Source organism: Dunckerocampus dactyliophorus, chromosome 17, assembly GCF_027744805.1.
Source record: "Dunckerocampus dactyliophorus isolate RoL2022-P2 chromosome 17, RoL_Ddac_1.1, whole genome shotgun sequence".
Lineage (NCBI taxonomy): Eukaryota > Metazoa > Chordata > Actinopteri > Syngnathiformes > Syngnathidae > Dunckerocampus > Dunckerocampus dactyliophorus.
Genome location: NC_072835.1, coordinates 17,485,076 through 17,511,730, shown reverse-complemented (window position 1 = coordinate 17,511,730; position 26,655 = coordinate 17,485,076). Strand labels below are relative to the sequence as shown.

General features: G+C 40.7%; 1 protein-coding gene across 4 annotated transcripts in view; it reads left to right on the top strand.

Moving 5' to 3' along the window:
* Nucleotides 1-14,936, top strand: part of ctif (CBP80/20-dependent translation initiation factor) — a 52,868-nt gene extending 37,932 nt beyond the window's left edge. For 2 of the 4 annotated variants that reach the window (XM_054757111.1, XM_054757112.1), the window contains exons 12-14: nucleotides 317-472; nucleotides 8,743-8,796; nucleotides 9,233-14,936. In XM_054757111.1, the coding sequence (XP_054613086.1) occupies nucleotides 317-472; nucleotides 8,743-8,796; nucleotides 9,233-9,454 (432 nt within the window). In that variant the 3' untranslated portion in view covers nucleotides 9,455-14,936. The remainder of the gene's footprint in view (nucleotides 1-316; nucleotides 473-8,742; nucleotides 8,797-9,232) is intronic. The other 2 variants (XM_054757114.1, XM_054757113.1) reach the window with 2 other exon arrangements.
* Nucleotides 14,937-26,655: the final 11,719 nt, after the last annotated feature.

The window sequence follows — 26,655 nt, the reverse complement described above, 5'->3', positions numbered from 1 at the left end:
TATATATACACACACACACACACATATATGTACGCATTAGTGTGAGAAATTCATGAATTTTGTTAAATGTTTTTCAACTGCTTTTTAGCTTTGAGCACTCCAAAGGGCAAAGAGGTTAATGCATGCGCCACCTACAAAAACTCCAATCAGAAATGTTAATGGTGAATAACGGCTCTAGCAGGATAGACAGTTTATCTCCGCCGTTGATAAATGTAACATTTTTAACATCCACCTACCAGAGGTTAATATGTATAATATCTATAATTCTCTCTCTCTCTCTCTCTCTCTTTCCTCCACCTCCATTGCCAACCCACAGAGGGACTTCGCCCGCCGGGAGGAAATTCAGCAGTCAGACGTGGAGATGTGGTTAGGTTTCATCACGTTCCTGTGTGAGGTGTTTGGGACCATGAGGAGCAGTTCCGGACAGCCGTTCCGTGTTCTAGTGTGTCCCATCTACACCTGCCTACGAGAGGTGTGTATTATTAGCGTCAAAATGAACTGAATCAGAAAGGTCAGTTTGTTGTTTAACAATCCAAAATCAATGGCAATTACAATGCTAACTTCAGCTTGGTGTGACAGTGAGACTCTTAAAGGGATAGTTTGGACTTTTGACATGAAGTTGTATGACATCCCCATCAGCAGTGTACTACACCAACAGTGACTAAGTGGAACTACGTTCCTCGTCACGGATCTCCGACCAGAACTGGACTCACGGGACCAACTGGGGGGTAAGTCTCTGTTGGTGTAATACACTGCTGATGGAGATGTCATACAACTTCATGTCAAAAAAGCCAAACTATCCCTTTAAGATGCGTTCGCATTTGAGGTTTCAGTGTGGTCCAAAAATGTTTCAAAATGATACTTGGTGCGTACTTTAGTGTGGTTCTGACCAGTAAGGAACATGCATAAAGTAAGGACTTGATTGGGCAGCCTTTGTGACGTCTTACGTTACGTAACTGAAAAATTCCAAAACAAAATGCCGTCTGCTGGGTTGAATATGTTGCTTATTTTGATATTCTGCTATTTTCACCAGCTTAGATTTCACAAAAAGCTTTTAAAATATACTTTTAAAGAGTGCAGTTGTCACACATGCACAGAGGGAGAATAGAGCATCGAGACAGCTCTTCCAAAGCGTTTTGTCTTACGTATTTGTCATTTCTGCACGCTTGTTGCTGTCATTTTAATACTAATCAATGTCTTTGGTTCGTGTCGTGTTCACATTTGAGTTAAAGTGAACCTCAAAGTGCCAAAATTCACTTATAGGCGAACCGAGAGGAACAGTACTTTTAACCAAACATGGCGAGTGTAAACGCACCCTTACATTAGTTCACCAAAATGTGTGCCAATATGACTCTACAATGGTACAACAGTAAAAATCATCCGCTTGTTCACACTTAATCAGTATCATTTATAATTTTGTAAAAGTTTCCAGTAAGACGAAAGCACTCAGCTGAGGAGTACATTGCAACCACACCATTTCAGTTTCCGTTTTTTTCGTGCAGACGCAGTCTAGACGCGAGACACCGCAGTGGCTTTCGTTCGCGGTACATGCAGTCAGAGGGTGCACATCCCTTCCAGGAAAGTGCACGACCCAGGTTTAGCTCTAATCAGCAGGCCACACTGTCTGACACATACATTTCTTGGTATCCAAGGAAACCATATAGGGTCGCCACCGCAAATCGACCGCTATACAGACGTGGTTAGCGGCATATGGGGTATTGAAAAGAGGAAGCGGAGGGAAGTGGGGGAGGGAGCAGAGAGAAGAGGTGAGAGGAAGCTGTAGAGGCTGCGATCAGGTCGACAGTTACTGAGCAGGAAGTTTGCTCACTATGTGACAGGTAAACGACAAACCGGAATGCATTTTTATGTCCAGCATGAAGCGCAAGAGGACATCCGCTTCAGTGCACAGACTGGGATGGAGCGCAGGTAGAAGTTGTCATGCCGCCCTTTTGGGAGGCTCCTCAAGCATGGCCAACCGTGGGTGTAAACATGTAGTATGATTCAAAAATATGCACAAGCACATTCCCCTTCTTCCACTTCCTGCCTGTTGCTTGATGTAAGGATGTACCTACGTGAGATGCGGTAGCGAATGTGCCCAACAACTCCATTGTTCTTCTTCTTCTTCTTATTGTCTGCTGCGCTTCCCTATGCCACAGGAAGTCCATATTAAGAATATTGCGATATGAATCTCTACACATTTGTGATTTAGCAATCATGGCGCTGCAAATGTCCTGATTTTTTTTAATCAAAATAATAACAATAAATATAATAATTTAATAATACTGTGTTATTAGTATTTGGATTGTAATTTTTTTTTTTTTAATAGACCGTTTTTCCCATACTACTGTTAAAATAGCCCACAATCTTTACATGTTTACAGTGTTCCCTCGTTTACCGTGGGGGTTAGGTTCCCAAAATAGCCCGCAATAAGTGAAATCCATGAAGTAGCCAACTACATTTTTTTTCTTTTTTTACAATTATTATATACTGTATGTTTTAAGGCTCTAAAACACCTCACCATACACTTTATAAACTTTTCTCAGGCAGGCATTAACATTTTCTCACATTTCTCTCGTTTAAACACTCTCAAAGTTCAATTTATTTTTGTCACATGTATTTCACTCCTATGACTGTACCTCTTCGTCCTGGTGCCGTTCGGCTGTAACGTTTTTGTATCCTTGTTAAAACATATTGCTCCTGCCGTTGTATTTTCCTGACACGGTTAGCTGCTTCTTCTGTTTCTTCTATTGTTTACAGTATTGGCGGTTAGCAAGCACCTCACACTGTTAGCTAGTTTGTTAGCCCTGACCATAACCGGAGACAGCACAAAAGAGATTGATTGATTGACAATGGTTTACATCCAATCAGGACTCAGAAGACAATGGGCGGTGCAAGCAGAAGAGAGAGAATAGAGAAACACCGCCGCCTCGTGCTAAAACACACAACCGCAACACTTCCCACGATGCTTCCCTCTGTAGGACAGTTATCGTCCAGCAAAAATTGTTACCCTGACAGGCCTACATGGCGGCATGACCTTACACAAGCATGCTAAGATACAGATCCAAAATCCACTCGGATCCACACCATTTTTAACTCATCATAAGCAAAACTATGACGTATTAAATGGATGGAATGTTGTTAGCAAGCTTAGCCTCGCTCTGTCCTGTATTTGGTGTCGCTCCCAAGGGAAATATCAGCTTATTGGCCGCTTAAATGCTCCACTATGACGACCAGCCAGGGTACAAAACACACAGCTATTTAGTGCAGGTGCTCTGTGTGGAGTTTGTTGATGCTTTTTCATTAGCAGCAACACCTGTAGAAGGTGCTTAGGAGCAATGTGAATGAATAAAGAGAAGTAGAAATTTAATTTTCTATACACATTGCAGGAATGATAAAAGACAAAATTAAAGACTGTATGTTGGTTAATACATCACAGCATATAGTAATCCCTATGCGAATATGCTTAGAAGTAAGTGACATTATTAAAACTGGGACAAGTACCATAAGTAGGAAGAGGTAGTAGTTGTTTGTTAGGGAATAGCATTGATGTCACTGACTTTTAGCTGTAAGTGTTTCAACTATTAAGTTCCAAAACAAGCAGAAAATGCACCCTTGGTGTGCCTGCTAATGTCGCAGGACAGTACTTGTGCTGAATAATACTTTAATAAGTTCTCTGCCAAAGCGCAAATATTGTACATGTTTCCTCTCAGCGCAAAGGGAAAACACAACACGTTTGGCTCAGAATTATTTAGCACCGTGTTGCAGCTACAAACATTGTACAGAAACATCTTCCTTTTGCATGAATAGACTTGATTAATTGATGTATAGCCGGATTATTGTGGGCGAGCTGAAAAAGCAAAACAGGATAGAATTTTTAAGAACACAGAAGAAGCATATCCTGTTGCAGGAAACTATCTGCAGATAGACTCATCTTTTATTGAAGCCAGTGACGCGCATGTGGCCCACTGAAGTTTCTGGTTTGCTCAAGCAGACCACAGAAGCCACAGACATGCACTTTGGCGTGGAGGTGAAGTGGCTTTTCAGCAATCAGAAGCTTGCTGGTTTGAATCCCAGTCCCATTATTTGCGTTGAGCCTTTTTAAGGGCGGTGTTTTTGATCATGTGCTTTTAAATGTAAAGAGATTCTTGGGACATTTTGTGCCATTGAATATTTTTTCTATCCATTTTGCCTGTGTTGAATGAATATAGGTGAAATTTTCCAGCGGATATTCATTTAAGAAATTCCTTAAATTTGCCTAAAATGACAAAGTGACAAAAAACGGCACACCGGTCCGATTGAAAATGCCATTTTCGTATCCCACTTTTATCTTAACATAAACTAATGAAATCCCTTATTCTCAAAGTTAAATTGTTATATTTGATCACAGGATGGCGCTACTTTTTCCCGTTTAAAGCATGCAGCAGTTTTTTTGAAAGCTGACCTTTTTGGTCCTTAGGCCCTGAGTATGAGTTTTTGCTGCAGAATTGCTTCAGAAAAAATAACAATGTTGCTGAAAACACTTGACCCATCTCAGCGTAATGAAAAGAGGAAAGAAAGTGCATTTATTGGGGGTTCCATCCATCCATTTTCTATGCCGCTTCTCCTCCTTAGGGTCACGGGGGCATGCTGGAGCCTATCCCAGCTGACTTTGGGCGACAGGCGGGGTACACCCTGGACTGGTCGCCAGCCAATCGCAGGGCAGTTATAGACAACCAGTCGCACTCACATTCATACCTATAGACAATTTAGAGTCGCGAATTAACCTAACATGGTTGAGTTACATAAACATATTGTTTTTTGTAATTGTGTTAAAAAAAAATATCTAAATATAACCAATATTTGATATGTTTATTTGGGGATGGAGTCGCTTTAAAAGATAAGACTCGAAATAAATACTTGTTTAAGGTGGAAAATAATATTTAATAATGTAATTATTACAAATTTTAAAATATTTTTGACAACAGTTATTGAGAAGCTGACATTTTTGATCCTACAGACTGTTAATGTGAGTTTTTGTTTTAAATCTGACATGGTGGGGGGCAAAAAAAAGGATCATGTGTGAATTAAATTTTGCTGCTATTATTGACCCATCTCAGGGCCTAATGATAATAATAATAACAATAATAATAATAGTAATAATAATAATAATCAAATACTTCTTGAAATATATTTTACTTAAATATTTTTTTTCTAATAAAACGAACTGTAGAGTTTTGTAAACATTGGTCTTTTAAATTATTTTTAATTATTATTTGATATGACTTGAAGCAGTAGTAGTTTTAAAAGATTAACCCCTTTAACGTACAATTAATTTTATATTTGTAGCTGTTTTTGGGAAGCTGCCATTTTTTGTCATTGGGGACAAATGTGTGAGTGAATTTTAAGAACCTCTTCAGGGTTAATAGAACTTTTGCATGGTACATTTCATCATAGATGGCAAAAAAATAATATTTGATGAACGAGGCTGGTCCTGTTGCTATAAATGCTGTTGCTACGCAACTATTGGAAACCCATTTGAAGTTGAAGTAGTCATGGTTCTAACTTCCAACGCTCCCTGTGCGTGCGCGCGTGTGTGTGTGTGTGTCATTAGTATAACGATGAAACATGTTTGCTTCTCAGTTGGAAATTGTACAGTTTGTCCAGGTTTTTTTCCCCCCCCTTTCACAACCCATCAGTGGGATGTGATTTTTTATTTATGTCAAACACGAGTGATTGATCCCTGAAGCACAGATTTAAAGACCTCGGCAGAAAGACTTACCTGAATATGAATGTTTTTCCGTCACGTCGCAGCTGTCTTACTTTTTGTCACTTTTCATGTTCTTGATCAAAAGTCTTTTGGATCAGGGTGGAAAAAAAACAACAAACAGTAAAAGGGAATCACAGAGATTCCCAAGGTTTCCCATCTGGAGTTATATAACTGTCTCCTTGTCAGGAGATTGTGTACTTACTGAGCAGAGCAAAGCTAATACGCAAGTCAGACACAAACAAACAGGAAGCGTAAAGACGTGAACTGATGAAAGGCGACTTGAGTTGAGTACACTTTAAAGTGAATGAGTACAACGTTGGCTCCCCTGAGAACTCATTAGGAGCTGATCCCGCATACACTTCCCGTATCGGAACTGTCATTGTGTCCATCCACACATGCTGAGAAGGTGACGCCTGCAGCCGTTGGACCTTGAGTGACAGTTGGGGCATCATTATGCTTCGAGCGTGAAAAAAGAGACTCATTTGATGTTTTCTCTTCTAATGCATTTCTCCAATGGACATCGTAAGTGTGTGAACAATGTGATGCAGCAATCCAACAAATTGGGTGTTATCTTATGAGCATTTGACAGTTTGTGGACTCCTCCTAAGCTTTTGTTTTTGGGATGGGCAGGTCAGAATGAAATGCTCTTGTGGGCAATATTCTATCAGTTTGATCTTGAATGCACCCTTGGAGACTCAGCGGGTGTTTTTTTGCCTTGCTTCAAGGCTTGAAGAGTGCTTGACTTTTTAAGGCAGAGTGACCTAATGTGCTCTAAATTGGTCCACCCACAGACGAGGATCAGGTTAACCTTGTCTTCAATGTCTTCTTCTGCTCATACAAAACCGAATTTTATTTGTTTTTAAGCACGACAAGTATCTCCTGCAGTGTGACAAACTAAAATAATCATATTCTTGGGGTTTCCTAGTTGTTTAACATGACTGCAAATGACATTTGTGGCGCATCTCATGGGTTGTGGTCAAAATGCTTTGGGAAACATGTTACAGATATACAGATATCCTCCAAGTTTTTATAATCATTAGCCAAATGGTCAATGACTTATAAATAATTAGTTGAAGGGCCCGGCGCCCCTGCAACAATGTTTTGCTTGATAGCTAGATATGGTTTGAACCGAACTTGCTCAAATTTTACTTTTAATTTGACATGTGCTTGTCAGTCCCCCAAAGGTGCGTACAAAATTGTATGGTGATTGGGCTAAAAGTGGGTGTTTTGTAGAGTGCATTGAGCTGTGTGTCAGTCTGACAAATGGGGTCAAACTATGGGGTTTAATAACAGCGCCACCATGTGGTGTATTTGTCTGAAATATAATCGCACAGGCAACACAGTACGGGTTTATATTTTGACAATTTGTCACCCTTTTGCGTGCAGCGGTTCATGAGTGTAGTTGGCTTACACAAACAAGACTTTATTTATATTCAAATACGTGTTTCCACAAGACGGTACTGTTCAGTTTGTCACAATGCGGCACAGATGGGTAAATCTGGCATTTGCTACATTGAAAAAATAATGACATCTCGCAGATGAATTTAAAAAAAAAGCCCCTTACTAGCTGCCTATTATAACCCAAAGTCAAAATTCTCCGAGGTAGTATCAGAGTCGGCATAGCAGCTGTGTGAAAGGGAATAGTGGGAAGCCGGAACAGAAGTGTGAAGTTTAACACCCGGGACTCAATTCTTCCACCACTCTTGTGTTAAAAGCAATTTTTCGCTGTCCCACAAGTATTGTATAATCATATTGCCTGCTGGCGCGGATGTCATCGTTCGTCTCATTATGTCAAGCCATGTTGTTCTGCTAAATGCAGACAATACAGGTTTTACTCTGGTTACGTACAGGGTCTGTTCCTACACTGTGATATAAGTGGAGTTTTGGTGTAATTTGGATCTTACACCTAAATTATACCTGGATTAACTCCTCACGCTACACAGAACACATGAAGGACATAAAATACAGTAATAAAACATAAAATACAAGAATTAAATGAAACAATAATAAACAATAAGGAACAAACCTTTCCGTCTCAGTGATAAGGCCATTACACTGCCTAGTTATGACTGTCGCTTTCAGAGGATCAACGACCTGGCAGTTGTGTGCTGTAGTGTGTAGAGTTTTGTGACGTCAGACCGTCTTTGAACGTGACATGAGTCCTGACAGTGCGTGTGGCTGCCCCCAGAGAGGACAGTTGAATTTGCTAATGTTGTTTTGGTATGGTTCGGCCGACAGAGCCTCTTTTTGCAGTAAAGAGGTTTTGATGGACCACCTCCTCGTCATCCTTTCAACGCCTGGGTAGACATTACGGTCGGTATTGTGCACATAGTGCATTCTTCCACAGCGCACCACACTGTGACTAGTTCTCAAGCGAGTCTCGTGTCTGTGGGCCGAAATTAAGCTTTTGATGAACTCACGGGAGAGTGTATGGAACCACAAAACAACGAAACGAGCAACACCGTAAACCCACGACCACCTGCACTGTTTGAAGTGCCGATTTTCTTTAGATAGAAGATAAAAAAATTCCCTTTCTCCATCGTATTCCAGTTCTCTGTCAACCAATCAATGGACAGCAGCATGTTTAGCTAGACTTGCTACCTGTAATGTACCCTACTGCTGGATGCTGAAAAATGGGAGGGTGCCGGTCAGATATTTTGGAACCATTACTTTGGAACTACAGAGAAATTCATAGTGAACGTAACCAAATAGTACTGCTTGGTGAAAACGATGCTTAATTGGCTGCAGTGGTAGGGTTCTAGAAGAACGTGACCTCTATAAACTCTATGAGTTCTGTCTTTAATGTCTGATCGTATTAGAATTAACCTAATGTAGTGTCCAGTCCGTTTACATGCAGCACTGTACATTTGCATATATGCTCGCCTCGTTATCTCCTTGTCTTCCTCGCTGTGCTATACGTCAACTCCATGCTCCCACATTCCGATACGTCCTGATTCAAATTGACGCGGCGTCTGTTCTTGTTTTTTTCCATGTAGCTGTTGCAGACCAAAGACGTCAAGGAGGACGCGGTGCTGTGCTGCTCCATGGAGGTAAGACATAAACACACACACACGCACACACACATGCTGAAGCTTGTCCACACAAAGTTACACATGCACATGAGAAGACATTGCAACAAATGTGCGCAATAAACAAGCTGCTTATTAAAGTGTGTGTTTTATGTAAATGCACAACTGTACTGTAATCTCACACTTTGTTATTCCGACAGCACGCCGGTTGTTTGTTTTCCCACCATGGCCATCCTCACGAGGGTTATGAATAATGAAATAGTGCAGGTGAAGCAGAATTATAGATGAAATCAGATTCTGACCGCATGAGGCTAGACAGCAAGAGAGGTTAGAACAGAGAGACAGGCCAGAGGCGGTGTGAACCTCTGCCGCTCTGACAGTATCCACGGTAACAAGGTGCCAGACCATGTCTCACACTTCCTCCTCCCGCCGTCTCCTCCCTCCTCCCACCCCACAGCTACAGAGCGCCGGGCGCCTCCTGGAGGAGCAGCTCCCCGAAATGATGACTGAGCTCCTGGCGGCCGTGCGAGACAAGATGCTGTGCCCGGCCGAGTCGCCGCTGACCCGCTCGCTCCTCATGGAGGTGGTGGAGCTGCACGCGCACCGCTGGAGCCCCCTGGAGGCGCTCACGACGCAATACTACGACCGCACCATCCAAAAGCTCACCACCATGGCCTAGCGCTTCTAATCGGACCGGAACTTATGAATTTAAAGTGTGCAATCCCAGGTATACAGTAGGAGGCTGCATGGTGAGGATGATGATGTTTGGCCACTAGGGGCAGTGTTTCCCATATGGATGCTGGGATAAAGGTGAGGGCGGGGGGTCATGTAGGGGGGAGAGGATGGCAGCAGCTTGTCCGTTGGGAATAGAGAGATTTTAAAGAGTAGGAGGAGGGTAGGGGTTTCCGCGTCGGTCTCTTCATTGTGTTCATTTGTCCAACACCCCACCCCCCACCGCCAGCCGCATGCCTGCTCCAGCCCTCATGGCTGATAAAAGACAGGAAAAAAAAGCTGGGAGGCAGGGAGCAGACACGGTGCTGTCTGTCTGCATGTCTGGGCTGTCTGCCCTCCCTTCCACATGGACCCGGGTCAGGAGGTCTCGTCGCGGGACTCCCACATGGCTCCTCCCCCTGCCTTTGTCCCCCCCCCCCCCCCCCCCCCCCCTCCCTCCCTCCTTTTGCAGGAAGCCTTTTTGTGCGGATGAGACAGCGGGCCTGCTGGGCCAGGCTGGGCTCAGGATAAGGATCAGGCTGGCTAGAGTAGGGTGGCAGATGGCGGCTTGAGCCCTTGTGAGACACACACACACACTCACACCATCCAGGCGTTCCGATCCTCATAGGAAAAGAGGAAATTGGGGGATCGGCAGCATTAGAGAATTAAAAAAAACACACACTGCTGTTAAATCTTTTTGTTTTTGTCTCCCAAGCCGTGCATGTGCTCTCCAGCATCCTTTTCATTTTTTTTATTTATATACTGTGTTTTACAATGTCATTTATCCGTCTCGTTCTTACAAAGGACCATTGGGGCCACGCTGAAAAGACAAAAAAAAAGTCAAATCACGAGAAAAAAAATCATCCAGTGACAAGAAGTATGTCGTCGTCTTACGGGAATAAAGTTATAATTTACGAGAAAAAAGATTAACATGCAGAGTCGTTTTTTGAAAACTAATGTTAATATTACGAGAGTAAAATAGAAAAGTTGTAGTGTTATGAGATCTAAGTCATAATTTTGTAATACTGCGTTGTAAGTTGTAATGTTAATGTGAAGTCATAATTTAAAGCTGTAAATATTACAAGCAAATGAAGTCGTAATAACAAAGTCGTAATATTACGAGAATTACAGTAGGTTATGTTACGTAAGTAAAGACGTAATTTACAAGAAATTCCGAATGTTACAACGATAAAGCTGTAAATATCACACAGAAAAGTAGCAATGTTACTCAAATGAAGTCGTAATGTAACAAAGAAAGTCCTAATATTAGGAGAATAAAGTTATAATGTTATGTGAATGAATAAAAAGTCGTAAAGAAAATAAAGCTGTAAATTTTACAAGGAAAAGTAGGAATGTTGCGCAAATGAAGCGGTTATATAACAAGAATAAAGCTGTAATGCTACACGAATGCAGACGTAATTTTACAACGATAAAGCTGTAAATATCACACGGAAAAGTAGCAATGTTACTCAAATGAAGTCGTAATGTAACAAAGAAAGTCCTAATATTAGGAGAATAAAGTTATAATGTTATGTGAATGAATAAAAAGTCGTAAAGAAAATAAAGCTGTAAATGTTACAAGGAAAAGTAGGAATGAAGCAAATGAAGCGGTTATATAACAAGAATAAAGCTGTAATGCTACACGAATGCAGACGTAATTTTACGGCGAAAAAGCTGTAATACTACAAGGAAAAGTCTCAATGTTATGCAAATCAAGTCGTGATTTGAGAAGAAAAACGTCCTATTGCAAGAATCAAGTTGAATGTTGTGTGAATAAAGACAGAATTTACGAGAAAACCTTTTACAGCCAAGCTGTAATACCATCAGCAAAAGTAATATTTTTGAGAAAGAAGTCGTAATGCTATGGGAAACGAGTGGCGGTGTTTCGAGAAAATAAGTCACAATGTTACGAGAGTAAAATTGTAATATTATGAAAAAAATCAAGGAGGAAAAGTCAGAATCTGTCTTTGAACTTCGTTAAAAGAAAAAAGTCAGAAGATGGTGAAAACATGGTTGGAATAGCTGAATAAACATTGACGAGAAAAAGTCGGAGTCTTCCAATGACTTGTTGTAATATTACATGAATAATTGTAATTGTAACCATTGTAATGCTAAAGTTCCAATGTTACGAAAATAAGGCAGAATATTATGAGGAAAAAGTCATCATTTTACAACAATAAAATTGTAATTTTATGATACCGGTGTATGTATAATATGAGGAAAAGTTGGATATTTTCGTGGAAGAAGCTGTGAGAATAAAATCACACAGTTGTGGCAGTTAAGTTGTAATATTACAAGAACAAAGTAGTAATTTTTACAAGAAAAAAAACCCTCAAAATTCTACAGAAGCTGCTATTGCTCTAAAAAGCGGCCATATTTAATCTAGTAATACAGTATCTATTATGACCTTATTCTCGTAATTCGATGGCTATTTTCGGAGCATTTTTTTCAGTGTGGCCTTGAGACTTTGTACATTGTCAAGCCTTGTTTTTATGACTTTTAACATGTACGTATGACATACATGTATGTTATTAGCGCTAGGCCTTATTGCACCCGTTTGAGTTGTTTGCACTGTTGTGAGGCAGTTTGCGTGAAACAAAACAAAAAAAGTGAAAGGAAATTGTTGATAAGCTACAAAAAAATAGGGAAAAAAAAGGGGTTGGCAAATCAAATGTAGCTGACTTTTACCTGGGGCCGCCCTTTTGCCGTGGATATTTTGTGTGCATTCAATATTGACACTATTTGATCGTTTTTATTGTGTTTGAGGAAAAAAATGGCATCTATTAACCTGTGTATTTGAATACGACATAGCCAAAAATATATCTGTCTATATATATATATATATATATATATATAATATTATACAGGGCTAACATGCACTATGATTGGTCATGTAGAATCTGTGAATGGGCTCTCTGTAATCTGCATTCAGTGTATTTGAATATAATTGAAGTGCTGGGAGGAAGCACATGAGATGTGATCGGGGGAAAAACTGTATCTTGTGCGTTTTGACCAGGAATTATTAGCTTGTTGCTTTCATCAACAATCCCAAACAGTGTTCCAATTCAGCGGCTCCATTTTAGCATTATTCATTTTGCATATTGATACAGACGATTGAGGTTTGTGCTGCCATATTTAAACATTTTTTTCCTCTTTTAAGGATAAGGAAAGTGGCGATGCATCCTACAAAAATGGCAAAAGAAGGCTGCATTTGAAGAAGTTTTCAAATTAGATGCGTTTTTTAAAAAATCTATTTACTTTATATTACTTTTACATTTTGCCGTCTCATTCTTTCCCAGAACTGTTCAGGGCTCCAAAGTCGAAATCATACAAAAATGAAGTTCTAATTAATGAGCGGAAAAAAAACTCCCAATGCGAGAAGTCATTACTAAGAAGAGCAAGAAAAACGTTGTGATATTACAAAGTGGTGTTGCTTTGAAAAGTGTCGTAATTTGAAGTGAAAACAATGTTTTATTACTATGTTGCATTGTTATGAGAGTTATATCACAAGAACATAGTCAGAATATTGTAAGAATAAATGTGTCATGTTACGGCAAAAATTGAATGTTCTGGGAGTAAAGTCGTAATTTTAGACTAATAAAGTTGTAATGTTACCTGAATCAAGATGTAACTTACGCTAAAAAGTCAAAATGTTACAATTGTAAAATTGTGACGTGGGAACAAGAATAACCGCAGTCAGAAAAAAAAGATATTACTTGGATAAAGTCGTGTTTGTTCGACAACAAGCCTAGTACTGTTACGTCTCATTATTACGAGAAAAAAGACGGAATATTATGGGCGTCAAGTTGGAATGTTACATGAAGACCAGATGAGGTAATTTACAAGAAAAAGTCCTAATCCAACAGTAAGCTTGTAATATTACGAGAAAGTTGTTGGGGTTTTTTTGTAATGCTATTGTTGTACAAGTTGGAATATTACCGGAAAAAAGTCTTATTCCAAAAATGTTACGTGACAACAGGCTAAGTGTAACAATGCCATATTTGATTATTTTTTCTTATCTGAGGATAAGGGAGGCAGAGAAGCATGGTAGCGATGCATCCTACCAACAAACGTGAAAAGGCCACATTTGAAGGAATTTTTTGCTTTAGAACTTTGCTTTACGATGCAGCCCCTGAATTGGCACTGCTTCACACACGCAGGAGTGTAACGCTACAAAGACATCGTAATTCTGTAGTAGTTTAAGCTCACAAAAGAACTTTTTTACATTGTTCTTAGTGCCTTAAAGTTAATTGAACAGAGGAGCCAAATTGTATCCAGCTTGTAGGACTTATAGTAGCCACTTAGCATTAGCCTAGCCTAGCCTAGCATGTTGCTAACTTGCTATTGTCAAGTATCCTTACACTCCTGGTGTATGCTTACACCACCTTTGTTTGTATTATTTTTCTTTGTCTTGCATCAAGAATTTTGGTCGTGTGTGGTAGAAACACAACAAGGGAGGTGAGGATGTCTTTTATTTTGATTTTTAGGTTTGTATTTAAGTTAAGCTCATAACAAATGTTTAATTGTGCTTCAAGACTTCTGAAACAGTTGTGATACCTAGCTTGCGGGTAAGTGTGGTATTACTGTGTTTTAGTCAATGACATTTAAACACACACGGAGGACGCTTTTTGTTATGCAAAAAGCGCATGTACCAGATTGGGGGCAGGCAGGGATGGGGATGCCCACCACCCCCCACCTCAGGCCTCCCACCCGGCGTGCCCTCAGACCCCTCTTCTCGGGGGTCGCATGACGTATGAATAGAACGCACCCCCATCTTTGCATATTGTCATGAATATTAAACTGAATATCGGGGGATGTGGGCGAGTGGAAAATAAAAAAAAAAACAGGGGGAAAAGATGTGATGGAAGAAATGTGTGTTTTGTTTTGTTTTACGGTGCGCGGTGTGACAAAAGAAAGACGCTCACATTGTTCCCTCGGTCATTAGTGAGTAAAGAGCGTGACAATTGCGGCACCGCAGTAGGTCGTTATGCTAACAATGCCAGCCTCATTTGCATGCCGGCCGTTATATTGCGCTCATTATGCACACAATACTTCCGAGATGTACTTCAGCGTGTGCCCCCGCTCGACAGGATTGGGGGCGCCCCCAGCACTGCCGCCCCTTGGACTTCGTAAACGTCAACACACCCAATTTCATTTTGTTTAAGGACTCGATACGTAAAAGACAGTGATGATAGCTATGGCAACAAGTGGAGGATTTACAGTCTTTTGCCTCAAGTCTGCTGGAGTAGGCTCCAATTTTCTGCGACCATCAACAGAATAAGCGGCATAGAAAATGAGTGTTTGGCTTTGTGCATGAATCTGTTTCGATTCACCGGTGCCTAGTCCAAGGTGTGATAGGCTCCATTACTAACAGGATCAGCATAAGTGAAAATGAAGGAAAGATGATTGTCTCTGTGTCCTGTGTAGTCAGATTTTCACTGAAAATTAGCTTGGGTGGACTCCAACGCTCTACGACCCTAAATAGGTTAACCAATGCATATAATGTAAATCACATGTGTCAAACTCGTGCCCTGGAGGGCCGAGACGCTGCAGGTTTTCTCTCCAACCAGTTTCTTCAGCAGGTGATTTCATTGATGAGCTCCTTCCCCCAAACTGAAGGTGTTGATCATTAAAATCACCTGCTTTAGTGACCGGCTGGAAAGAAAACCTGCAGGGTCTCGGCCCTCCATGGCACGAGTTTGACACCCCTGCTGTAAATGGATGGTTGTTTGTCTCTGCGTATGCTGTTGTTGACTGCCAACCAGTCCAGGTTCGCCCAGAGTGCACTTGGGATAGGCTCCAGCTCATCTGTGACCCTATTGATTTTATGGTCAAGGTAGATGAGGTCAAAGGTTAGTGTGTGTGCCATGGGCAGGTCTTCAGATGATCTGCAGGTTTATTCCTCCATACCAAAACAAAAACACTATCATCTTCCCATCAGGATGCTCGAGGCATCTGGTGTCAAAGGTTGTCTTGCGGTACACGTTTTCCTGTCCGAGTTCTATCGACTGAAAGTCTCGCGTGATTCACCTCCCTGCAAAATCTGATGCATGACGGTTGGACTGTTTTTTTTGCTGCAGTGCATTCTGGGAGCCCACCACCTGCAATCAGCCTAACTGATGTCTTAATTGGCGCCTTTTATTGAGGAAACAAGTCCTTATGTCAAGCTTATGACACGGAGGCCAGGCGCTGTGTAAAAGAAAGTGGAGTTAAAAAGCCGAAGAATCATCCCCAGATGTTTTTTTTTTCCTGCTGAAACACTCCTCTCAGCGAGAAATCAATAACTGTGGGCTACTGAGCGGTTTCAGCTCGAACTCTTGACCTTTTCATCTCAGCAAACATTGACGCCATGCTACTGTATTCTACCCATACCACCGCCAAAGTACCACATCCACAAAAAAAAAAACGAAAACCATCTGGGACTATTTGCATTCGGTAGCTAGTATGCATCTCACAGCTGTATCGATGTAAATTTAGATCATTTTTTTGTTCCCCATAGCAGTATATTTTAACATTTGTTTTACAGTACATGTTTTTTTTCTAGTTTTGTTAAATTATTATTTGTTTTATTTTTTTAAATGTTATTTTTAGAAAATTATACATTTTTAAGAATTTGCAAATGAAATTATTTAATCATTTTAAAATCCAAATGTTATTTTCTTTTTATTTAAAAATGACATTTTTTTTTACAACCATAATTTGCGTATATATATTATATATATAATTTGACAATAATGTGTATAAGCTGCTACATTTTTGTCACGTTTTGAGCCCTGCAGCTTATACAGTGATGCAGCTAATTTACGGTCCCATTCTAATCTCCTTTCCTTGAGAGCGGTCGTTGTGCGCTTCATGCACACAACTTCATCATGTAAAACACACAAAGAAATGCATATGATGCAGCTTTTAAGTTTAAGGCGATCAATCTTGCAACTTTTGCTCAAGTCTACCAGTGGATCCTGTCAGCGTGGAGCAGTGTAAAAAAATCCTCTATCACAAACGGGTTTCGAAAGGCTAGACTACTGTGGGATGAAGAGGACAGCACTAGCACAAGGGCTAATTTGCCTCAAGACTTAAGTGACTCAGAGAGACAACGACAGAGGGCGAGAGACTGACAAAGTGTGTGACGAAGGAATTATGGGGCTGTTCAATTCCGACACTGAAAAAAAGACATTCTGTGTACTAAATAATACCCTATGTTACGACGTGGACACCTGCGACTTACACACAGGTGCGGCCTATAAATGTACAAGTCTTTTTTTCTCTTTAAACTTAGCGGGTGCGTCTTATATTCCCATGCGCTCAATAGCCTGGAAATTACAGTAGTATTTTTTTGTTGTTGTTGTTTACATTGATTAATAATTTACATTATTTTTAAATGTTTTTTCTGTGCCACTGTTGTGTGTGAACAGCACTGACATAAAATAGGGAGGACACTGTTGACGCATCAATTTTCCATTTTCAAAGGTAGTATCAGAGCTGTAACGTGGGCGGGACGTGTGGAAAAAGTATCCATATAACAATAATGCCAAAACCCGAGAATGGCTTGTAAGCAATTGATTCTGTCCAACGTTTTTTTTATAAGTAATGCCTCTAATTATCTGATTATTACAAAGGAGTATTAGGGCCACAGTGGGGGAAAAAAATCTGAGATGTCGAGAGTAAAGTTTATTTACGACTATCGTAAATTTACGAGAATAAAGTCGTAAATGTAGAAGAATAAAGTCACGCATTTAATGGAATAAAGGAAGACCGTCTCAGGCAATGCCTGTAACAAAGTTCCGAGTTGTTTATCGTAAATTTACGACTTTATTCTCGGAATATTACGACTTTATTCGTGTACACGTTTATTGTCATAAATCTACGACTTTATTCTCGAAATCTCAGATTATTTGAATACGCTGTAAAAGGCATTGCCTGAGACAGCTATGAAAAAGGGATTTATGTGATCTTTGGCTTTGGGCAAAAGTAATATTACAACTTTATTCTTGTAACTTTCCGACTTGATATATCGAAATCTCAGATTATAATTTGTTTTCAGTGTGGCCCTAATACTCCGTTGTAGATGATAGCGTTCCGTGTCGCTGTGTGAAAGTGGACGTAGTTTCAGGAATGTCAGGCTTCACTGGCTCCTGTGTGACGTGCCAAGTCACAGTCTTTGATGTGCCAATGTTTCAGGATTTCTGTGTGGAACGTTCCATGTTTGGCAGTACAGAGCTGCATGATCTCACACCAACGAGGCCTCGAGGCGATGGTGCACATTCACAACCTTTTTGAAGATTTTTCATTTTGAAAGTTTGCAAGCTGATGTCAACCCAAGCGGAAACTGTAAAGCTGTGTTGCTGTGTCGCCGCTTCCTGGACTGGCAGTGGAGGAAATGACATCATGACCTTTGCGCTTCCTGAATGAACTGTCTCAGTGGCCCTGTTGGGACGTGGCGGAGCTGGAACTCCTGAGCCAGTAAATCAACTTTAAATGGAGCAAAACACTCACTCCTCCATTCCCACATACTCCAAATGACTCTTCAATTGAATTTTTCTGGAGGCCACATTTTCAGAAACTTCTCCCTTCACGGTTATTTTTTGTTCATTTTACTTCACCAAACGGGTAATATAGTCCTAAAGTCAGACATTAAAATTAAGCATTTTGTTTACACTAGTCAAAGATCCTTTATATGACAGGAGCGCTTTGCTATTTTAAGGACCGTCTGCAAAAACGCCAAGCTGGACTGATACACGCACTTACTCCATGCACCAAAAAGCCCAAACCTAATCTCTCGTCTTGCATCATTCATGCTGCAGAAACATTCGTCATTTGAGGGCGAGGACACATGACGTCTTTGTCGCTCGCGCCGACATGTGGCTGACTATTTTCTGGTGGTGGCTGCCAGCAGTAACACGCCGGCTGCCAACGCTAACAGATGGAAGCTGGCGCTGAGGGATGAGAGGTGAAAAATTGCAAAGAATGAGGAACTCGGAAGAACGGGTCAGGGATTCCTTCAGTTTTACTTTGAGGTGTGTGTTTATGACCATGAAGTGTGTCTTCCTTTGTGGCTGGCAGCTGCATCACTCTGGCAAACACACACACACACACACACTATAATTAGAAATGGGCAAGCGGCCCAGTGAGCGTCCTGCTCGCTGGCACACAATCATGGAGGTCGCTGGAAGTGTCCGCAGACGAACGGCGGGAAGTCACACCTGATGTCTTTGTTGCCGCGCTCCCGCCAAGCGACAAGCTGCGACAGACACGACCTTGTTGCTAGGCAACCCCTCTCTCTTTGCGACAAGTTGAGACAAAACGACTTCACCACGGAAGGCTTTGAAGCCGAGAGCGCTGTCGTCATCAAAAATATCCGGACGACTTTTTAACGGGGCCCCAGTGGCGTGCCGCCTCGCCAATCAAAGGCCCACTGGCACGCGGCTCAAAGGCGTGTTCCCAGTATAGGCTGTGTAAACACACACTTAAAAGAGGTCAGCTGGAGGACCACATGGAGACGTGGACAAGGTGCTACTTTGTCTGTGGACGGACACACCTGACACTGATTTCGCACACACACACCAACTTCAAACTAGCAGAAATTCAACGGCTCACAATTGCAACACAAATTTCTAGGAAATTTTGACCCAAATTAACATTTTCAGCTCGGGGGAAAAAAAATGAAGAAATCCAAGTAAGGATTTTCATGTTGTTTTCTGGAGAATTTCCCATATTTTCATTCAACGTCATTGCAAATGTTGACAGGTTCGTGTAGATGTGTGAGGAATGATTCCATCATGACAAAAAAAGAAAAGAAAGCCCTCGAACAAAAGAATCGTAATGTACGATTCAATGTTTTTCATCTGTTAGCTGAGCAGGCTACTTCCTAGCTAATCAAAAGTGACATAAGACGTCAGCAATGGACAGATGGGATTTAACCCTTTGACCCGCAAACGTAAAAAAGCAAATATAATTCCTCGAACAAAAGTGAAAACACCGTAATGTGCGATACTTCTTTACTGTTTTTATGTTTATTAGTTGGCAGGCTGCTTCCTCGTTTATGGCGAATGACGTGAGACATCGCATTGGGCGGACAGAATTCTACCATAGGAATTTTGGGGTGTTTAAAAAAGTTAAAAAGCAAAAATCATTTGTCAAGCAAGAGTGGGGGTAAAAAATCATAATGTGCGATACTTCCGTTTTTTTGATAACAGGCTACTTCCTGGTTCATGGAGAATGACATTAGAAAGACAAGGTGGAACTCTACCATTTAAATTCTGGGGAATGATTCACAAATGTCAAAAAGAGAACAAAAAGAGAAAAGAACTCCTTGTACAGAAGTGAAACAAATAGTAATGTACGATCCTATTTTTTGAAATTGTTAGTTTGGCAGGCTACTTCCTAGCGGATAGAAAACGACATAAGACGTTAGCAATGGACAGACGGGATTCTACCATTTCGATTCTGGGGTGGGGGAAACGACTTGCAAATGTCCAAATTATTCTTCAAACAAAAGTGAAAACATTGTAATGTGCGATACTTAGCTGATTTTATGTTTGTTAGTTAGCAGGCTACTTTCTTGATCATGGAGAATGGCGTAAAATGTTAGCAATGGATACACACCAGTCTACCATTTCAATTCTGGGGTGAGGGGAACAACTCACGAATGTTCAAAAGTGGGAAAAAAAAATCCTCGAGCAAGAGTAACCAAAAATTGTAATGTGTAGTACGGTACTTCTGTTTTTTTGTTGCTACTTCCTGGTTTATTGCGAGTGACGTAAGACATCGCATTGGATGGACAGGATTCTGCGATGTGAATTCTGATGTGTGGGGAAAGATTTAAAAAAATAATAATAATTTGTCGAGCAATAGTGGGGAAAAAAAAATATGAATGTGCAATACTTCAATTTAAAAAATGTTGTTTGTTAGCAGGAATATATTGCCATGTGTGTCTCGCCTGCAAACAGGCAGGAAGAGGATTCACTCTGTGCATTAGTTTCAGCACCTAGGCGCGCTTGTTCCATAGAACAACAGCATGAACGGAGTGAGCCCTTTTGTCAGTCATGCAGTCTCTTTGTCGTGGGGGGTAGGGATGGGGCCACTAGCATACACACACAGAGTGCAGAAGAGTGAAACGTAGTAGAAATTAAATTACAGTAGTAGATTGTAATATATTGTCATATAGAGTCATTTTTATATTTTTGCATTGTACTTTTCTTAAGTAAAGCTAAAATCTCATCTCGTTCTCGTAGACCGAATCTCATGTAACGTGACACCCCTAGTTAGCAGGCTACTTCCTGGTTCATGGACAAATACATTGGAAGAGAAAAGTCCCACAACAAAGTTTTTAAATAAAAATTGTGCGTTGTCATCAAAACATCACCGTTTGCCTTGGCGCTGCAACGATAATCACTAATAGTAACAATAAAAACATAATACAGACAGCAAGGTAACATTGAAACAACGTTGATACATTGTTGGGGGGTAAAGATGATAAATTATGGCTTTCGAGTGGAGCGGGAAACCATCTTGTGGTAGACCAGCGTGTCTGCACCCCAAAATCAAGATGCAACATTTAGCAGCTGAAATTCCAGGAAGTTTGAGGCGTGGCAAGGAATGAAATGAAATAAAAACCTGTTTGATTTCTGTAACAAAAGTGGGGGTCTGCTATTAAACTCGATAAAACCATTTATCTTTTAATCCTATGACATCCTGACTGTAGATAAACAGGATTTGATTAAAACCACACTGATTTTTAGTTACATTGAAATGGCTTTGATGTCTGCTTATGAAATCAACATTGTTACAACGTGAGCAAACGGATGCTAAATCAACACCGAAATCCGACGATTTAATGAGGTGATGTTGAAACGTCAACGTAGATTCTGCATTGTTTCAATGTCACCTTGCTCTGTGGGGGGGCGTAAGCAACAAGTCAGCAGCCAATCAGGTTGCATTTTCTACAAATCAGTAGAAGAGCAAATCACTTTTGTGTGCTTATGTTTAATATTCACAGCTGGAGGCAGAAGCCTGAGGCGCTGTCTCGCTGACATCAAACAATGTCGCCATTGTAGCCGCCCCGCCACCATTGCCACCGCGCTCGCCGGCGGCCTCGCCGTGACCGAGAGGGGGGGTCCTCCTGAATGAGGCGATGAATGGTGCTTTGTCTGCTGCCCCGCGTCTCAAGTGCAGCCACACACTGACACACACACACTTGGAGAGGGTAGAGGGCACATTGAAACATTACATGAGATCTCATTAAGCCAACACACACACACAGACATGAGACTGGGGGGGGGGATAGATAATGAAAGACTCTAAGGAGCTGGGAGATGCTCCAGCCCACACACGCTATAATTATCATATATATTATACTGCGGCTAAATGTAGAAAAAATGACATATTTAAGGGAAAAAACATTTGATTTAATTAAGCTTGTTTTTATTGTCATACAGAAGCGTGGGCAGGGGGGAGGGTACCTTCAGGGCCTTAATGGAAATTCAACGCTTCACTAGATGAGACATTCCAAACAGGCACTTTAGACGACGACCCTTGGCACCAAATGCCAGGATTAAACTTCAACTAAAAACACGGGTCAAAACTGGTGTTAAGTTGTTAAGTGTCTCCTAAGAGGCCACAGGATGTCCTCACAAGTTAGCTCTGTGATAAGTTACTCCATGTTTCAGCACCGCCGCTCCGACTTCTCTGACAGGTGAGCTTCTGCCCTCCAGGCAGTGGGGGGCGACGTTGTAGGTCAAGTGTGTGGGAGGACGGGAAACATGGCTCAGATTTGAGGTTCAGGTCGTGTCTCGGAGAGAAGTGCTAATGGGGAGTCAGCCGGAGGAAACACAAATGTTGACAAAGTGGAGGAAAATCAAACCACAAATCTCTGACAAATGGTATCTGCACACCAAAATGGCCGACTACCTTTGTATCTTACAGCATAGCTTCTTCATGGGACGCACTGATGGCAGGTGCTAATATTTTGTAACTCTCCTACGCGTATGCAAAAGCCCCAAAAAGGCTGTTGAGTTGTTAGAAGAAGAAGAACTGCACCCCTGTGCTTGGGCACTAGAAAAGATGCTGGCTGCTAACATTTTTGTTTATTTTTGCAAAATGTGGTGAGTTTTCCAGTGTGTCAATGCACCCAAAATGCTGTTTTGTTGCCCGAATAATAACGAGAAGAACTGCAATGACACAAATCACCCCAAAAAAGAAACCTGCGATCCAAAATGGGTCTTAAAGCCTCTGTGATTTGATGATTTTGGTTCATCCTGTCATGGTGAACGTGTGTACCGGTTTTCATGTGAATCAAGATGCGCTGGTGGTGGCTATTTATATTGTATAACTCTCCTGGGGGGCGCTGGTGCTAGCAAAATTTGATGAGTTTTATGTTAATTCCCCCAAAAGGAAAATTAGTTGCTAGAATAATAATAAGATGGTTGAAACAATGTGATGCCAAGAGGTTACCAAGGGCCCTAAAAACAGTTAACTAACGAACAAACATGACAAAAACAACACACATACAGCATGTTGAGCTGTTTTGGTTTGTTTGCTTCTTTATTTTATTTTTGCTTTGTTAGAAAAAAATTAATTGGACTTTTCGAGTGAAACCATTCCCCCATCCTGAGAACCCAAAATGTTACGCTCCTATCGTCTAACAAACTGCAAAAACAAATCAATAAAAATACGTTTTTTTTCAAGTTTTATTTTGTCTTTTTGACATTTGAGTCACAATGGTAGCGCCCCCCCCCCCCCCCCCCCCCCCCCCCAAAAAAAAAAAATGGTGCATTCATGCTTTTTTACGTCATCGTCCGTGAAACAGCAAGTAGCTTGTTGGGCAAACAAGTGGACAAACGCAAATTTTGCCAAGAGGTGGGTTATATCTATCTTCTATATTGCGTGATACAATTGTTCCCCTTAGCTTTCCCTACAAATGCTACAATCCCGTCGTTTTCCGTGAATTAAAAACTAGTCTGCTAACAAACAAATAAAAACCCGGAATTTCAAAATTTTTTAAACGGCACGGCCCAGTCGTTTGACGTCATGATGTCAACATCAGACAAACTAAATAAAACACAAATCATTTCGTCAAATGATTGAACCTGTGCGTCGCTTTTAAACATTCTTAATTGTCACGTAAACCTCGTAAAACCTTCGACGCATATTTTGAATTCCGACTCGCTCGAACTCGGGGAGGTTGTACACTAAAGGTTCCGCGGTAACGTGTTCGAATACTCAGTCGAAAAAGTTGCTAAATGAGTACTGTGTCTAACTATCTACTCTAACGAAAAACAATAAACGCTAGCGCAGTTTTTTAGAATTGTGTTGTTGTGGTATGGACCAGATTAAGGCTGTGAGGAGAATCTCCTCTCCAGTCATCTTATTGACAAACCTTTTAGATGGCCCGATCCAGACCACTGATTTAGGTCTTCAAACTGATTTGTGACTTATTGATAACTATTAGAGATGATCATAATCCTCATAATTCGCACCTTTCCCAGATGGATGGATTACGCTATCGATCTCTCATTACAGCGTCCACCATGTGTTTTGTCTCTCTTTGACAGCTCGATCGTTACGTTGACGTTATGTCGATGCCAATTAGGCGAATCACTCGAGGAATGCAAGAGCGAGGGCGTCACATGACTTGACCCCTTCCTCGCTTTCATCCGTACGTGGAGTGCGTGCACGTAATTAAACGCCCGTTTGTCTTTACGCGACACCTCCCGTCCAAAGGAAACAGCCTGGTGTGGGAATGCACACACAGGTGGATCGAACCTGTCCTGGCTGGGTGTAAAAATACACCATTTATATGTTTGTGTCAACACGCGCACTGAAGGGAACAGAACAACCACGCGAGTGTGTTTGAGTGTTTATAGAAAACCTCTAAAGAACGCTGACTGAGACGTGACCTTACAGGAAGTCCAAGACCCGACCGTGATGTTGGTTTTAAGACCTTAAAATACACACACTCAGCGGCCACAACATTAGGTACACCTGCAGCATTTCATGAGCGAGGTGGTCAAATTATGGCTTTATTCTCATAATAGTTTGAATTTATCCTTGTAATATTCACAGCTTATTGTTGGGGTTTTTTGCAGCTTTTTTTTCCTGTTCAAGAACGACTTTATTCTCGTAATATTTCAAGTTTCCGATTATTATGACTTTGCGCTTCCTTCATGTGAAATTGCAAGTTTATTCCTACTTTAGAATATTTTGACTTTTTTCTTCTACTTCAAAACATTAACTTTTTAAAAAAAAATATTACTTCATGCTTGTAAAATTCCGACTTTATTGTCGTAATATTCAGATTTTTAGTCATAATTTTTCAGTTATGGCTTTATTGTCATGAAATTAACATACAAAGTAGTAAAAATGATGGGATCCTTGTTCATGGTCGCACCTTAATGTGGTAATTCTATGAATTTATTCTTGTAAAATGAGTACTTCATTGCTGTAATATTTAGACGATATTGCGCTAATAAGGTATACATGTATGTGCTCATAATTCTATGATGTTAGTCTCATTCAATTACAGTTTTATTCTTGTAAAATTACAGCTTTATTCTCAAAAGATTTACACTTTCATTTTGTAATTCTATTACTTTTTTCTAGTCAAATTATAACTTTACTGTTGCCAAATCTTGACTTAATTTTCATAATTCGATCGTTGCATTTAATTCCTGTCGTACTTTGTTCTCGTTATGAACTTTAGCGGAGTCATTTTTACATTTCTTATAAGATTACAACTTTTTCCTCATAGTTATCTGACTATTCCTGTGAAATTTGTCTTTTTTTTAATCGTAGTTGCTCTTTGTTTTTGCTATTCTACTGTATGACCGTATTTTTGGAATATTATTTTGTAGTCCTTCATATTAACTTCATCACCAGCTTTTATTGTATTGTTTTAATGATATAGAACACCCCCCCCCCCCACTTCCTATCCATTTGTATGTATTGCATCATGCGCCTCATCCTTTTTGCACCTTTTTCTTTCTCGCCTCCACACACGCACGCACACACGTGCACGTATAATGTGCATGTGCAAAAAGTCTTCCTGTCAGACGTGTTAGTGTGTTTGCGTAGGTTGGCGTGTCTGTCACCTTGCATTATCAAACACCCCCCCCACCATGCACCCCCAAGCCTTCCTGAGGACGAGCAAAAAGAGAAACAACAGAAAAGACACCGAGGGAGGAAAAGTGAGACAAACTGCGTACTTTGTTCTTTGTCTATCTAACCCCCCCACCTCATCAGCCTCTTTCCTTGCTGCCTTTGACCTCGACCCCCCTGCACAAAAACACGTCATAGGAAGGTCTCACACACCGAGTGAGGTCAAGGAGAGGGTGACCTCGTCGTGAGACCGCCCCCTCCCCCCCGGGGGGCACTGTCTCGCCCTCCCAAAGGGGACTGCGGGTGGCGTGACAAGGACGATGCAAAGGGAGTGAAGGGTGGAGGGCGGCTACCCGTTTGACCTCTTGGGGATGTTGGGTGGGGGTGCCGAGAAGGGGGCGGGGTCTTGTGGAGGCACGGCTTTGCGTTGACAAGGCAGCAGCATCAGGATCGTTGTTTGGTATAAAAAATAAGAAAGAAGACGAAGGAACGTTCACGGGTGTGCCTTTGGTGGGCGCCTTGTATTCGTTGTGGGAATTTGCGTTATCTCACGAGAGGCGTTAAAATGTGTCACTTTGAGGAGATTCCCATCGCAGTTGTCATGTGGAAAACATACGACTTTTGCGTGGGTGTGGAACGCCACATCTGGTCAGATGATTTAAGACGCATACATTTATTCACGTAATATTTCAACATCATTCTCACAAACTTTATATTTGTAAACTTACCTCCTCAGACTCATATTATATTATATTATATTATATTATTTTATTTTATTTTATTTTATTTTATTTTATTTTATTTTATTTTATTTTATTATATTATATTATATTATATTATATTATATTATATTATATTATATTATATTATATTATATTATATTATATTATATTATATTATATTTTATTTTATTTTATTTTATTTTATCTTATTATCTTTTATTATATTATATTATAATGTCATTCATGTAATTCTATTCCTATTTTTTATTTACTTTATTCTTGTAATATTTGGACTTTGTTTTTGTAGTATTAAAACCTCGCTCCTGTAATTCGGTCTTTATTTAAAAATGTCTAT